Consider the following 17,610-nt stretch of genomic DNA (forward strand, 5'->3'; position numbering starts at 1 on the left):
CTGGCATAATGTCTACGCCAGCTAATAAGAACAGGGTGCAGTGCAAGTTCTTTAGCATTCTCACACAGTCAGCTCCACAAGTGCAAATATATACATCCTGATGGTTAACTGTAGGTCTTTACATTAAGCAGTGCTGTAATTTATAATCTACACTATGTTCTAAACAAGAGGCCTAATTAAATTTTGGGACTACTTAAATCCAGATGTTATTGGGGTTAGGAAAGTCAAAAAAGTACTTATTCTCTTGCCACCTGTTCTCTGAATGTACCAGCAATTTCCTAAAGACATTAGGAGGCACAACTCTGCAGTTCTGCTTTGAACTCCTATGTAATGCCACTGGCTATGTTCTTAAAACAGCCAGATCAGAACAGTGTAAATCACAGGAAAGCTCAAGGAAAGCTTTTTTTTAAGCATTCAAAGAGGTTGGGATTACTCTTCTGGGGATATTGGGCAGCATGCTACACAATAGAAAACACCTCTTCCCCAAAGATTTCAACAGGTTTCCTTTCTTCTCCCTTAAAACACACTTTAAATTTCATTATTCTATTTAATCCACCCTTGTCCTGGACGGTAAACAAATCACATCACTATGGCTATAGAACACAGAGCATGTGAAATATATTCTTATTCGTACCAACCATTCAAATTAAAGGATGCAAGAGTTTGAGTTACACAGAACAGTCTCTATGGCTGGATAACCAAGACAGAAGGGAGTGGGGGCAGAAGAAGAGAGGCAAGTTCCGTGTTCAAAGACAATGTGCCACTGAGTATTGGATGCTGGGGACAAAATAGTGGACTCTATAGACTTCATGCCTTCCTTGTGGGATTTCAGGAGGTTCAACTCAGCAGAGCTTTTCAGACAGCTTTACTCACTGCCCAGTATAAAAGCCACTCAAAGGAAGACTTAGGAAAGCTTTTGAGTACCTTGAACCATCATCAAATGTGCTCTTTAATGTGATTCAAGGCTGGTTTTCTTAAAAGGATGTGCAGTCAGAATTTCGCTATAAAGGTCCAACACAAATCCTGTCCATTCATAAACCAAGTCAATGCTCTTAATTCAAACAAAATTAATTTTCACATCTGAAAGCAATTAGGTTTCATTTCCCTGGACAGCAGGAGGGACAGGAGAGGGGGAGAGTGAGACATGTACCTGACAGGGACACTGCCTAACCAAAACGGTTAACGTTTCTGTGCCTATTGCCGCCAACCATTGCATGGTTTCACTGAATTAGCTAGGCTTTCTGATTCACACAGGATGCATTTGTGTGAGCTGTTTTGTTACCCAGGGCTCACCCTACAAGGGAGGGACAGAATTCACTTACACTATGGCTGACCCCGCCCCCACCCCCGCACAATAGGCAGCCCACCCCCCAGTCTTGCAGACTGGAGAGAAGGGGTAGAGGCAGAGGCTTAAGGCCTCCCTCACAATAGTAAAGAGCAAATACACACATATTTGTGAGGTGCAAGAATAATCAGTAGTGACAAAGGAATAGATCATGGCTCTGTGTAAGAGAAACCACTAAATTCAGGGACTTGGGCCTATCCGACATTTATATGATATTTTAAAATAGCCATGAGCGAACCCAGTATATGTATGTTTTCCCATTCACAACTGAAGCAGAATTATTAAACAAAAGGAGTGTTTGAACAAGGGGAGCTTACCTAGTCCCCCCACCCCCTTTCCTGACTGAGCTCTACTGTTTGAAACATATTTTCTCCTGGCCAGGTTACAACCCTGGAACTTAACATGGATGCAAATCCATCCAGGATGCAAGGAACAGAATACCACAGTGCAGAATGGGAGACAGCAAGGTTTTGCACCTTCTCCCCCAACACACACACACTGACACACCAATTTACATTTCCTTGTATCCACTCTGCAAGCAAGAATGTTAATAGCCTATACAATGAGGAGGTGGTGGTAGAAAGTGCCATTGTTGTAACCTACTTACGGTGACCCCTGCTGAGATCTTCATGGCAAGAGACATTCAGAGAAGGTTTGCCATTGCCTGCCTCTGTGTAACAACCCTGAACTTCCCTGGGGGTCTCCCATCCAAGTACTAATCAGGGCCCATCCTGCTCAGTTTGCAAGATCTAATGAAATCAAGCTAGCCTGGGCCATTCAGGTCAGGGCATACAACCGAGACACTTTCTTGTATCTGCCTGAACTTTGGGACAGAGGACCATTTGGCCCAGGGATACAAACTTTGAGGCTTTCAGCTTAATCTTGAGCACATTCTGCAGCATGAACTGGGCAGAACTCTAGGAACAGTGCACTGATTTTTGAGATTGTGGCAGTTGAGAAAAGTGGTACAGTGGTCACTGAAATTACTGCCAGTTGTATCTGTACCAGCTCAGATCACAATGACGTTCCCATGTTTGATTAGAGGAATTCTCAAATTGTTGGCACAGAGGGATCCAGTCTTTACTCCAGCTTCATCACTTGACTGGCAAAAGTAAGTAGAACAAATAACCCAAAGGCATGCCATTACTGGCTGGTGAAAAAAATCCATTTATCATTACACACACACATAGGGACAGATGTGTGTGTGTGCGTGTGTGTGTGTGTAAATAGGCTGAGGAAGAGCTCTGAATAACATGTTTTTTTAAAGAGTCCACCTAAAAGGCACATGGTCCCTTGCACTTTGTCTTTCTTGTTTGGTAGTGCCAAACCCATTAGAAACATATCAATAACTTTTTAAAATGTACATAGCAAAGACTTGAGACAGGGAAATGCTTCAAAACAGGAACACGTGTTTATGTGCTTTGCAAGGATGTTCTAAAAAGCTACGACAATGCAGACTCTAAAGCAATCAATATAGTATTTGGATGTCACTGACTGAACAAAACTGACAGCCCCCCCAACAACATATCTGAATTCATAGACCAACCTTCCGCATGGTGTAGCACAAGGAATACCGATTCTTCTGAGATGATGTACTTGTGCAGAGCCACCATGTTGGGCACGCAGCGGGGGATGATGGTCTTTCTCTTCCTGCTGTACTCGCTACTTTTCCTTAGACCCTGACAGAGAACAAAAAGGTCAGTTGTACCCTCAGTTGCCTTTGGAGCCTGCTGTGCTCTGTGCTTATCAACCAAACTAATCTATCCGAGTTACTCTAGGCTTCAGAGAAACCACTCATCTGCTGCTCTATGCCCCTCAGTCCCCCGAGGCCCTGCTGATGGCATCTGGCGCATATCCAGAGAACAGAAGATGGCACAAAGCTGCCATTAAAATCAATTACACGGGTCAATGTTTTCATTAGAATCTCTCGCAAACCAAGTCATCAAGATGACACTGAGTTTTGTTTTCCTTGTGACCTTTTAAAAAAAAATCTTTTGGGGTGCTACATTTTAGTTTAAAAGTCAACTGCCATTGTTAAACCCACTCAAATTCCAGAAGCAAAGTCAAAATACTCTCATTTTTATGGGCTGTGTTAAGCATACATTTCCAATGAAATGAAAGAGAAAGGAAGAGGGGACATGGATTGTTTCCTGAAGAGGATATGATTTCTAAAAGTGGCCCACACACAAAATATGAGGGTAGCATTGCTGCGGTAAAGCAGCAAATAAAGCATGTTTCAATTCTCTAAGGTTGTAGATATTACGAGTCACATGGCTGTTGCCAAAAACAGCCTCCTCTCCCCTGATAGCATTTACTAAAAACTACACACACAACGTGATGTTGCCACACTGCAAGACTCCCTACCTTCCCTCCACCTTGCACAGACAGGGAAATTGACAGCATTATGAATTCACGTAGTTCATTCTGCTTTATTAGATGTTATCAGGAGAGAAAAGAGGAGGGACTGCTATTTTTAGTGGCAGCTGTACATTTCTCTTAATATGTAACCCCAGCAAAGTGAAATATTCAGCATAAAATCAGGCTACCGATATAAAAGATAACTCTGTTAAGGGGGAACAGTAGGATTTAGAGGCCAACAAGATTTTCAGGGTATATGCTTCTGAGAGTCAGGCTCCCTAGCTTTGACTCTCACAAGCTTATACCCTGAAAATCTTGTTCCTCTCTAAAGTGCTATTGGACTCAAATCCTGCTGTTCTACTGCAGACCAACGTGGCTACCTACCTGAAACTATCTATTAAAGAGGTATTATGGGTGGATGAGTTTCTAAAGCAGAAATGAGACTTATATTGCATTGTCCCTACTTTATAGTTAAAAAAGGTCTATATCAAGCCTCCTCAGTAAGATATGGACAGTTTCCTAATGAGGAACAGCTCCCAAATCAATTTTTCAGAGAATTCTTGTGACATTGAAAGGATAATACCAACATCTTGAATTAGTCCCAGAAACTAGGAGCTACTGAAGTTGGAACAATACAGGAATGATATGGTCCCTATGACCCACTGCAGTCAAAATTCTAGACACAGCATTCTGTACCAACTGATGTTTCTGGACAGTCTTCAAGGGCAGTCTCATGTAGAGTACATGGTAGTAGTCTTATATAGATGTTACCAGGGCATGCATCACAGTGGGTGAAAGATACTCCAGGTGCTATCTAACAGAAAACCCAGATCAAGCTACAAACCTGCCTCTTTAGAGAGAGTATATCCCCAACCAAAACAGGAGACATCCCAGTTCCTGGGTCAGATCTTCCCTCCATTAGTTAGCACCTTCATTTTGTCAAGATTGAGGAGCCCACCATCAGAAAGTTTTAAAGATACTGAAAAAATGTGACTGCAATTCTCCCCTTGTTTTCTATCTAATAGTGGTGGGTGGGCAGGAAAGAAAATGCGTCAGCTATACTTTCTATTGCATGGGTGGGCATACAAAAAAAGAGTAAAAAGGAAGAGCTGTTGGCCAAGTGTGCAGATTAAAATTTATTTAAATTTCCACAAACTGCTTGTAAACACATTGTGGTAGGGTGAAGAGGGCAGAACTATAAAGGACAGTTGATAGTTTTGTTCTAGGGCAACAGGTTAAATAAAATGAATGGCTTGCCTCTCAATTTATGTGCCGTTTCTGCCTTCTTTGGACAAACACTGCTATCATTCTTGAAAATATGACTGCATCAGAATGCCAAGTGATTTGAGGAAAATAATGATTTAACTTACCTTCAGTATAAATGTCCGCTGTGTTCTAGTGTCCATTACTAGCAATACCTAAATGAAACACATTTTTTTAAAAAAGGCATCCAATACATATGAAGAGCTTCAACTGATCAGTTATTATGACTTCCTCTCTACAGACCAGTGTCTCTCACAAAACCCCTCTAATATACTCACTAGTTCATTACATTTTAATAACAGGGATGCAGCATTTGATTGATTAACCAGACATTAATACCAATTAATAAAGAAACAGGAGTGACCTTAGAAGGCATATTGCCTTCTACCAGAGGTAACACCACTTCTAAGATGCTGTTCATTCTGACATGCTTATTTCTTAAAACCATTGTTTAATTCATATGCAATTTTATACAAACTGCTGTACACATTTATTTATCTAACAAAATTTAAATCTTGCCTTTCTGCCTTCATAAGGGTCACCAGAGCCCTTATACCAAACCACACATTATTAATCAACTAATATATTTGGTTAGGTGACCATCTTAAAAGAGACCACCTTTCAAAAGATTCATATCCTTAGGGTCTCTTTCAAAAACAGCCATGGAATGTAGATTGTATATACAGCAGAGTGCGACAGGTTCTAGGTTCTCACCTCCTTCCTCTCCACATACAAATCCCTATGCAAGATCATGCAAGATGCCTGCTATGAAAAATGGCTGGATGCCTCAATGTGGGCAGAGTCCTCAGATTTGTCTCATTGTTGCTTAAAGTGGAATCAGTGTGATGTTTACAAAACCATACTTTGAGCACACAGCTGGCCCAAGAGCTTTTGGCTCCCTAGGCCACCTGCTAGCATGGCATCCCCCATCCCACCCCTCACACACACTGTTGGCCTGTTGCCTCCATCAGTCCAAGTGCATGTGGGCAGGCAGGGTGCTGCCTGCCGCCACCCCAAGAGCTGGGTGAGTGTGGATCCTGATGGTGGCAGCAGTGAAGGGGCTGGCAGTTACCTATTCTTCCTTCCCTCTGTCCTTCATGGGAGTAGAGTGGGGGGAAAGGGATGGGGAAGGTAATCTGGGCAAGCGAGCCCCAGCAACCAGTGTCAATGCCTCTGCCTATCATTCCAAGAACTCAGCCTATGGTGTTTGCGCTGGAGGCACCACTCAGGGGTGCTGCTTGCCACGCTTTTGGTTCCTCTGCCCACCCCCCACCTTCTGGCACCCGAAGTAATCACCTAGGTTCACCTAATGAACAGGCCAGTTCTGCCTGTGCAACATGCAGGTGTGTCAACCACCACTGAAAAGACATCTGGAACCAAAATGTGCTAATCAAGTATATGTACCAGCTTCCATGTGCAAGCACAAAACTATTTAAAGTGAATGAAAAAAACAGAGAGGAAAAACAAGTTCCAACAAACTCTGTACCTGGTGCTCCTAATACCCATCTACCGGTATGTGTGCAAGAATAACAGGAGTCAGTTTGTTAAAAAATAGATGGAATAACAGTAGACCAGGTACAGAAGTAAGCATCTTTAACAGACATCTTGTTTGTTGTGCAAATTGGTCTTCTCCAACTCCTTTGAACTGGTTTTCACTAGCTCAACACTTTCAAATTCAAGAAAAGTCCACAATCTTCTCAAACCTCAGCACAGCCAAATGTAGCACCAGATGAGGCCAATGAGATTTTACCCTAGATTAACCTACACAATTTAGAAAAGAGTCCAGTAGCACCTTTAAGACTAACCAACTTTACTGTAGCATAAGCTTTCGAGAACCACAGTTCTCTTCGTCAGATGCTTCTGCTACAGTAAAGTTGGTTAGTCTTAAAGGTGCTACTGGACTCTTTTCTATTTTGCTACTACAGACTAACACGGCTAACTCCTCTGGATCTACACAATTTAGTGTATGAAAGATGGTAATGAGTGGAGGAGGAGTTGTAGAAACAAAATCCAACAGTGGCTTATATTTAGTGAATTTCCACAGCATAAACTTGGGTGACAGCAGCCCAAGTTGTAAGAACTTCCTTAATTTTCTGTAATGATCCACTTACTCCTAGCATAATGCTTCAATAGTTTGAACTTCCACAGTTATGCTTGAAAAAGACTCTCTAAACTACTGTGGTTATGGCATAAAATTCATTCAGAACTTCATTCATATGACTGTGCAGACATTTTAATAACTTTTTAGTAGTTGTGCTATTCATATACACAATGCATCCATTTGGGGGCTTGTAAAAAATTTACTTGGGCTGATTTTTTTGCTACTAGGTAATGAATTTTCAATCAAGATTTTACCAAACTGCAAATCAGGGCTATTTCAAAGCCAAGTAAGAACTGATAGGATACATCATAACTGGAAAACTGAGTTTTGCACTCCCTGTTTAGCCAGGGAGGTAGGGGAAGATATACCAAATTAAGAGAATTAAAAATTGTTAGAAAGTGATGCATCAATTTTCCGGGGACTTTGCCTTTTCAACCAAGTTTGTTTGCAGCTAGCTAACATTCACATTGAGGCAGTAAATACAAGAACATATGCGATTTTTTTTTAAATGTGCCCTTTGACTGTCAATTTCTCCCAAACAGGTGTTGGTTAAATGATTATAAATTGGCCCCTGGATACACCTCTTCAACTGAGCCGTACAGGACTGGAGATAATATAATTAGAGTAAAAACATCAGGCTGGTGAATGCTTTCCATCTGTTTGGCAATAATGTTTAGTTAACAATAGTCTTTAAAAAGAAGCACCTTCAACTTCCCTTCTTCAAGTTATTTATAGGGCCATTCTTAACACCCGAGCACTCTTGCTAACAAGAGCTTTAGCCACTTGGAAATTATTAGCCATACGGATAATTCCAAAAAAGAAACGTCTGCACACAACATCTGCAGCTCTCCAAATTTACATGCAGCAACCTCATTTTAGAGTCATTTCTTAATGAATAGGCTTACAATTCTGTATTAATATTATCATTGCATGTGCAAAGATCATAAGGAGCCAAGCAGTTAAAAAAAAATACCAACACTAGGCTAATCGGTAGTGAAGCTCTCGGCATAAAGGACAGAGTAAATAGCTTCTTTAACCCTCAAGAGGGCTGATTCATTTGTAGACAAGAATACACCAATTTAACAACAGTGCTCATGGCTTTGCTCACCTTTCTAAAGACAAAAATCTAATTTGGACTAATTTGGTATGATTGTCTTCCCAATGAAAAACACCCCAAACAGACTTTCATTTCAGGATAAAACAACCGCTGTAACCAACCCCCATGAAATAATTACCTTTGATAGCATATCATTATTGAATGAATACAATTAACAGTCTAATCATTTCCTCATATTTGCTTATCTATGCCTAGGTAGTGTGCGACTAACATATTATGCTCACATTGTCAAATCAGGACAGGAGTGGCTAAAATATTGCCTATAGGTAACCACCACGTCTCCTTTCCACAGCTCTCTACAGATCAACATGAATGACCTTCAGTGCTGGCCACAAATTCAGTTCTGGTCATCTGCAGGGAACCATTTGTTGTTGTTGTTAAGTTTTGAAAATTTCTGGTTAGAATCTCTGATACCAGCAGAATGGTAGAATCACACATGCACCTATGAACACTTCGTATCCTAGACTTGTTCTATTAACTTGAGGCTCAGAGAGAAAGGCAGACTATAAATGAAATAAATACATATGTAATAACTGTGCTTATATACTACGCTTCTGGACAGATTAGTGCCCACTCAGAGCAGCAAACAAAAGTCAGTGTTGTTACTAATCCCACAATACAGCTGGGGGGCTGGGGCTGAGAAGAGTGGCTTACCCCATGCCACCTACTAGGCTCATGGGAGTTGAACCAGTAGAATTCTGATTGGCAACCCAACCATTTAACCACTATGATACAGCATACATACAAGCAAGCTGAGAAAAGTCCACACAATTTCCCAAAGAAATTTCCCTTCAGTCTAGGAGTCTGTCTTCCACATTGGGTATCCAGTGGGTATCCCTGGGAAAACTGCAAGCAAGACATGAATGCAGCATCACCACCTCCCAGCAACCAGTATCCAATGGCATGTAGCTTCTTAACATGGAGGATTCATTTAGCTATAATGGCTAATATATGCCAACAGACCTATCCACCATGAGTATGTCTAATCTTTTCAAATTATTTAATCCAACGGCTATTGCCACACCTTGTGCTAACGAATTCCCTATACATTGGGTAAAGTGCTTTTGGGGGTACTTGAATTTACGGCCGCTCAGTTTCACAGGTAATTCTTAGTTCTACTCTTATGGTAGGGAGAAACAAAAATTTATCCGTTTTCTATACCTCACAGCATAACCTTTTCTAAATTAAAAAATCCAAAATGTTGCAGCCTTCCCTTCAAGGGAAGGTGGTCTCCTTGATGAACATATGAAGCTGCCTTATACCAAATAAGACTATTGGCCCTTCAAGGTTTATACAGTCTACTCAGACTGGCAGCAGCTCTTCATGGTCTTAGGTAGACGTCCTTCACATCACCCACCACCAGATTATTTTAGCTGGAGAACTTGGGGATGGAATTTGGGACCTTCTACATGTGAGGCAGATGTTTGACCACTGAGTCCCAGCCCCTGCTCACTTTAGTTGCCTGTTCTGCATCTTTTTGAGCTCCAGAATATCTGTTTGCAATGAGTGACCAGAATTTTAAGCAGTGTTCACTGTGGTCCATAATATATTAATATAAAAGAATCATGATGCTGGCCATTTTATTCCAACCCTTTTTCCTAATAATTCCTAATGTGCATTTGTTGCCAAACTCTCTAGCCACACACATTGAGCTACTGACACAACACTGATCTTTTTCTTGTTTAAATTATTTATATTATTTATTTATGTTATTTATAATCCACCTTTCTCCTAGTGGTAGGGCAGAAATCCTGAATCGTTGTCTGGCTGCTGTAGTTAATCAGCTAAGCGTAAACAAATTTAAACTAAACCCTGAAAAGACAGAGCTAATGCTGGTTGGGAAGGCGGAAATTTTCAAGGACACTGTCCTTCCTACTTTCAATGGGGTTCAGCTGACCCTTGCTGACTCCACTAAGAGCCCTGGGGTTATAGCTTGCAGCTGCAAAAAAACACTTTCTTCCAACTCAGTCTAGCCCAGAAGATGGCCCCTACCTCAAAACGGCCAGTCTAGCCATGTGGATCCATGTCATAGTACAGCAAGACTAGACTACTGTAATGCACTCTACATTGGTCTCCCCTCAAAATCCATTTGAAGACTATAGTTGGTGCAGAACACTGCAGCTCGGCTCCTATCACGAGCTAGACAGACCATGCATAATATTCCTAGTCCAGCGATGGCGAACCTATGGCATGCGTGCCACAGCTGGCACGCAGAGCCCTCTCTGTGGGCACGCGAGCCAAGTCGCCGGAATGTCTGGAATGGCGTTCTGAGCAGAGATCACATGGGTTTTGGCCCTGCCCACGTGATTCCTTTTCCTCAACGCTGCCCCCTTCTGCCCATCTCTTTAACAGCAGGAAGCAGAGGCAGCAGCTGGGCTGCTTAGATTTAACTTGCTGTACTTTCAGTCGTGGCTCTTGAGTGAGTGAGTGAGTGAGTGAGTGAGTGAGTGAGTGAGTGAGTGAGTGAGTGAGTGAGTGAGAGAGAGAGAGAGAGAGAGAGAGAGTGCTTGCAAGCAGGGCTGCTGGTGTAAAGAAGGGCAAACTGCTTTGATTTAACTTGCTTTACTTTCATTCGTGGCTCCTGAGTGAGTGAGTGAGTGAGTGAGTGAGTGAGTGAGTGAGTGAGTGAGTGAGTGAGTGAGTGAGTGAGTGAGTGAGTGAGTGAGTGAGTGAGTGAGTGAGAGATTGCAAGCAGGGCTGCTGGTGTAAAGAAGGGCAAACTGCTTTGATTTAACTTGCTTTACTTTCATTCGTAAAAACAGACAGAGAGAGGCACGGAATCAAACCAGCAACTATGCGAATAACCGTGCCCAACTAACTAAAGTAAATATGTAGAATCCTCAAATACAATTTAAAAGAACTTTTAAATATCATTCAAGAGTGCAAATGGCAACAACAATGTGTTCCATACATACATATGTTAATTTCATTCAAATATTCAATAATTCCTTATATCCAAACATATTATTGCACATGCCACAAGGAAAATTCAATAATATAAATACAAAAGATGTAACTGCTGACGGGATCGCCAGCAAGAGGTGCCCGTTCCGGATTCCCCTTTCTCAAAGCAGTTACTCCTATAAGATACAAGCATGAAATATACATGAAACATACACTTTTTTTCATACAGAGATCCTGAAACATTCATTAGGATATTCATACTCACAATTACCAATTTGATTGATATTAATTCTCATTAGTTACTGTAAGGTAAAAACATATCCGATTCCTGCATTATTACTTCCTACACTTATTAAAATACATCTTTATTCTATGAAAATACTTTATAAAAACAATTCTCATACTTACAATCCTCCAGTCAAAAGGTTTTCACGTGCAAAGTGCAAAGCTATAGTTCACTAAGTGGCGTTAGCAAATTCTTCTCACAGCATACAGCTGTTAAATATTACATCAATCAAGGGTATATTCAAGATCCTCACAACTCTTAAAGTGCTAGTGCTCCTAAAATGTCTCATAAGAATGCTGCCAGGTCAAATGAATTATTCAGACCCTTTGGTTCCATCGTATGCAATTTGAACGTCCACCATGCCAATCTTTTATTGCCGCTATATTGATGATCTTTTTTTGATTGTGTCTGAACATAGCGTAGTAGAGGCACTATGCGAGTGGATGAATACCTTGCATAATAATATTAGCTTCTCCTGGATGGCCAGTGAAAGTAATGTGAATTATCTGGATGTGTCCGTGATTTGTTCCAGGGATAATGTGATACAAATACAACCATATAGGAAGCCCACCGATAGGAATGCACTTTTGCACTTTCACTCCTTCCACCCTCCCCACCTCCGTAACAATTTACCCTATGGTCAATTTCTGAGGTTACGGCGAAATGCAACCACAGTACAAGATTTTCAGTTGCATGCGGCACGGCTAGAGAAACTACTTGCAGAGAGAAGGTACCCAGCCAAGGTGAATGGTCTGGGTAAGAGTAGAGCTATATGGAGGGATAGGCAGGAGGTGCTTAAGGGTACTGGAAGGGAACAGAAGGATAGGTTCTGTTTTGCTTTGGATTACACACCATTGACGAAACAGATTAGAAGTATAATTTGGAAATACTGGCCCCTAGTGGAAAATTTGCCAGGCTGTAAAAACAAACCCCTCATCGCCCTACGCAGGACTCAGAGCATTAGAGATAAACTAGTGCATACGGATATGATAGGAAAAACTGGGAATAGAGGACTACCGAGGGGACATTATAAATGTGGCAAATGCAATATGTGTGATTTTGTTATGTCACCATATCAAATGAAGGACTTGGGACTATATTGGAGGGAGTTCTCTAATTGTAACAGCCAAAATGTGGTATATCTAATTATATGCCCTTGTAAAAAAATGTATGTGGGATGCACGGGACGTGTAATAAAGATAAGGATACAGGAACATCGATCCAGATTACGAAGGAATGTGGAGGATGCACCGTTGGTAATGCATTTCAAGGCTATGGGACATAGTGAAAATGACTTTGTGTATACTGTACTGTATAGGAGTCATCACAAGGACACAGCCATGTCACAACGGGACCTATTGCAACAGGAGGCATGGTGGACGTTCAAATTGCATACGATGGAACCAAAGGGTCTGAATAATTCATTTGACCTGGCAGCATTCTTATGAGACAAAGAGAGAATAAAGATGTATTTTAATAAGTGTAGGAAGTAATAATGCAGGAATCGGATATGTTTTTACCTTACAGTAACTAATGAGAATTAACATCAATCAAATTGGTAATTGTGAGCATGAATATCCTAATGAATGTTTCAGGATCTCTGTATGAAAAAAGTGTATGTTTCATGTATATTTCATGCTTGTATCTTATAGGAGTAACTGCTTTGAGAAAGGGGAATCCGGAACGGGCACCTCTTGCTGGCGATCCCGTCAGCAGTTACATCTTTTGTATTTATATTATTGAATTTTCCTAGTGGCATATGCAATAATATGTTTGGATATAAGGAATTATTGAATATTTGAATGAAATTAACATATGTATGTATGGAACACATTGTTGTTGCCATTTGCACTCTTGAATGATATTTAAAAGTTCTTTTAAATTGAATTTGAGGATTCTACATATTTACTTTAGTTAGTTGGGCACGGTTATTCGCATAGTTGCTTACTTTCATTCGTGGCTCGTGAGTGAGTGAGATGTTAATTAGTTCGGACAACTGTATGAGTTGTATTTCTTAACTAAAACCTCAGTATTCAGGTTTAATTGCAGTGTTGGCACTTCGAAATAAATAAGTTGGTTTTGTGTTGCAGTTTGGGCACTCGGGCTCAAAAAGGTTCGCCATCACTGTCCTAGTCTACAGCCACTCCACTGGCTGCCTATCAGTTACCAAGGCTGAGTTTAAGGTACAAAACTCTTCTTGGTCTTGGTCCCTCATATCTGAGGAACAGCCTCTGCCTCTATGCTCTGCCATTAATGTATTTTTAATTATAGGTTTTATTGCCCCATTGTGTATCACTTCACACTTACTGATATTGATCCCCATTCTCCATTTTTACCTAGTTTTTAAAAATCCTTTTGGAGCTCTGCACAGTCGGCTTGAAATTTTAGCATACTATCATCCACAAACTTGACCACTCCAGTATTCATTCCTGGCTACAGAACAGTTATGAAGAAGATAATACAGCCCCAGGATCTACAGCTGTTGACTCCTACTTTTAAAATTTTGTAACCAAAACAGCACATCTCCACCAACTTCTCCCCCTCCACATTGCACCCCCTTCCCCCCCTGAAAAACCTACTGCAAAACATTCAAAATGCTTTAAAGATAATTGCTTATTTTGGAGAAAGGCTGCAAACCCTCTCCACAATATTACTTTTTAAAAGAAGTCTCTGAAGTTAGAATTGCCTTTTACGTTATGATCCTAAATTCATGGTACAAAGCTATGCCTGAAAGAAATCAAGAATTGTGCTGCCAGTATGGATGTTTACTATCAAGCATGGTTCCATGTGACTGGTTTAGGTGAGGAAGGGTGCTAGTGAAGTCAAAACTCCTTCTCTCCCTGCACTCAACCCTGGGCAAAAAATTCAAAAACATTATTTTAAATGGGAGCCAAAGTTCACTTTACCAAAAGGAAAAGAACAGGCTGGCTTGTACAAAATAAACAAATGCATTCATAGCTAAAGACAAAATGGTTGGTAGATAACCACTGTATAGCCTAAAGAGGAGAATTGTTTTTATAAAGCTTTAAAACACACAGAAATTAGCAATCAATTCAGTATGCTAATTTTTTTTAATTAAAAGATACTTCTGCAGCAAGAGCTCTTTCATATGCACTGCTGACTCTTCATCAAACACTAAGTTTCCAACTTAGCACCAGCATAGCTGGTGGCAGCCTGAAGGTTTACCATCTGCCACCACCCCAAGTCACGGTGGCCACCTTCAGAACATATGCATCAAAGTGCCAAGATAAGAGACGGAAGGAATGCTGCAGAAGTTAGCAGAAGGGGATTCACAGACCCAGAGGCAGGCAACAGGCAAGCCACCAGAAAGAGCAAATATGGCGAGCCATTAGTCACCTTATGCAACTCCTTGCCAAGGTCACAAGGGACACAACTGGATGGAGGAAAAAATGAACCCATTCCTGATTACTTTAAAAATAAACAGAAGAACCCTACTGACTTCAACAAATGCTTCCCCCTCCTTACTGAATTTTCAGAATACAATTTTTATTTTATGTGCTCGATCAAAATGAGAAGCAGCTTTTTATAGTAACAATTCCTTCCTTGCTTCAGCAGCAGATCACTTTTGGCTAGGTAAAGGAACTATTGCCAGAGCAAAAAATGGACAGATAATTTAGAGAGAAACTTTTGCAGTGCCATTCTAAGCAGAGTTACATCCTTGAAGTCAATGAGCTTAGAAGGGTGTCGCTGTACTTAGGATGGCACAGATAGCCATTTAGAATAGGTTGGTGTGACAGAACCCCCTTTCTTTCCTTGAGATCACAGAGTGAAGCCAGTGTATGGCAGACCCAGATGTGCTGACTGATGGAGGAAAGGAGCCAGCTCCCTTCCCCAGGGTTCCAAACTGACAGGGGAGGGCTCTCATCCCCATATTTACAAGTGACCCACATGCATAAATGAACCAGCCTGCAGTGTCATCTGGTAAGTTACACTTCATGGAGCTTGTTTTGCTTAAGGAAGCCTCCCTCTCACTGTTGTTGAAATTCATATTGGCATGGTCTCAAACAACATGTCATTCTCACCTCAGGCAACAGTAGTTCCAAGCATTCATTGCCCTTCACATCTCATTTAAAGGGTTGCAGGGTCCCCTCCTTCTCTTCCTGCCATGAATCTTACTTTTGAATTTTTATTTCACCCTTACTCCACAAAGCACAGGACAGTATATGTGGTTCACTCTTCTATGTAATCTTCACAATCACCCAGCTAGGCTGAGAGAGAGTGACCAGCCCAAGGCCAGCCAGAGAACTTCCTGGCAGAGAAGGGGCCTGAGCTCATCACGTCTCGTTCAATCTGGCAACTTTGGTGATAAACTGAAGCGGTAAACTGAATCATCTCAGACTGCTGGAGGAGGGGAGGATATTGGGAACATCTGAACCAGCTAAATAACAACTGGGATGAGCATCTACTTCTTGCTTTTTTGCTTCAAACCTGGGCTTGACTAGAGGTGCAACCCAATGGGCCACAACCAAAGGAATCTTGGCCCCGTAAGAGCCATGCTATTATAATTAACACCAGCTCAGAATTTCCCTGTGGATTATTACCTTCTTTAAAATTCTACAGGGGGCACACTGTATATTTTTGTTTAAATTGTATTTTTAATTTTCTAAGCTGCTTAGACTCTCCAGTGTGGCAGAAAAGCCAGTTAAAATATTTAAATAAATTTCAGCATAAGTCTCCTTTCCTCTTCCTTCCCCACAAGAACACATTAAGGATCTGAAGCACAGGTGTAGATTCAGAGGAGGTGTGAAACTGATGACTGACAAACCTAGTAATATATAGAACTAGCTTAATAAATGTCATTTTACTTTTTAATATTTGCATTGGTTTCTTAACACCATCTTGCTGGAAACGTATCAATGTACTGAAGGATTTCACAGAGTACCCAGGAAGGGGCTAATTAACTTGCAGTTTTACAAGGTTAAATATGTACTTTTAAAAGGCAGATTAATAGTTGTATTTACCATAATACACAAGAGTATGACTAATACTATAATTAAATTATAATAGCAGTGCCATCCAGCTCATTTTTAGCAGAACTAGACAATGCCCCTATTTTTTTTTACAAAAAAGAAACTGTAAGAGCTACTATAGGAAGAAACTTTTATCTTTAGGAAGAAGTAAAACATCTTTTAAAAGAAACTTTTAAAAGCAAACATAGAAAACAACACATAGCAAACATCTGATTAAACTGGCCCTCAATACTTTTACAAATGATATTTCTTAATTTTATTTATTTATTTTATTCATTTACCTTCAATGTCTATCCCACACTCCCTGAACTGGCAGGCTCAGGGCAGATTACATTCTATAAAACCGCACATTAATAACAACAATATAATTAAAAAATTTTAAATTAAAACAACAATATAAAAACAGTACAACAGAAGTATTTAAAAGTACAAAGAAGGCAGCGTAGGAGTAATCAGTTTATCAATTTCAGTCCACCACCGAATCCGCCATATTAAGATTCCTGGCATAGTTGGTTAAAAGAAAGGTCGGTGGTGGACGCCTCTAGCAGGGAGGCCGTTCACCTCTATTTGGCCGGCAGGGGCCCAGCTCAGCCTCCAAACAAGTTTCCAAAGAAGGTAATGCAAACTAAGGTCACATATATTATATTCTTTATGACAACCCTTATGAATTACAGACAAGCCAGAAAGTTTTGTGCAAAGATATCACACTTCCTCACTTTTAATGTTACAGAACATTAAGTTGCATTGGAAAGGGAAAACAAAACAGTACAGCACATACATTGCACACAGATGATCACAGAGACAGTTCCCAGCATGCCCAGCTATAACATCTCAAAGATTAGGACTGAGGAAGACCTCCACTGGAAACCTTGGAAAGCTGCTACTAGCCATAGGTAAGGCAGGTCTGGAGGAACCTCAGTATGATTCAACCTAAGGCAGTTGTGTGTGTTTATAGGCCAGGCTGCACACAGAGACCACTTAGTGAGAGACTTCAAGGTTTTAAGAGAGAGAAAGAACAATCCTACATAGAGTTACCTCAGTCAAAGCACAGTGAATTCAATGGCTTTAGCATGGAGTAACTTTGCATAGGATTGAGATGATAGCTACTTAACATTTAGAAGAAAACATGATATGTAGCACACTGGAGCTACTGAGGAAACGAAAGGAGAACAGTTGTTTAATTGGAGATGAAGACCGTACATAGGCTGGCAGCATACCAGTGTGTAAAGTGAAGGTTATTTGCAA

The 17,610-nt window shown here is 40.8% G+C and overlaps 1 protein-coding gene across 4 annotated transcripts in view; it reads right to left on the reverse strand.

Moving 5' to 3' along the window:
• RPS6KC1 (ribosomal protein S6 kinase C1) overlaps window positions 1-17,610 on the reverse strand; it is a 142,385-nt gene that overhangs the window by 36,153 nt on the left and 88,622 nt on the right. For all 4 annotated transcript variants that reach the window (XM_054981781.1, XM_054981773.1, XM_054981790.1 and 1 more), the window contains 2 exons: window positions 5,074-5,121; window positions 2,892-3,024 (listed from right to left, as the gene is read on the reverse strand). In XM_054981781.1, the coding sequence (XP_054837756.1) occupies window positions 2,892-3,024; window positions 5,074-5,121 (181 nt within the window). The remainder of the gene's footprint in view (window positions 1-2,891; window positions 3,025-5,073; window positions 5,122-17,610) is intronic.

The sequence above is a fragment of the Eublepharis macularius genome, chromosome 1 (genome assembly GCF_028583425.1).
Source record: "Eublepharis macularius isolate TG4126 chromosome 1, MPM_Emac_v1.0, whole genome shotgun sequence".
Classification (NCBI taxonomy): Eukaryota; Metazoa; Chordata; class Lepidosauria; order Squamata; family Eublepharidae; genus Eublepharis; species Eublepharis macularius.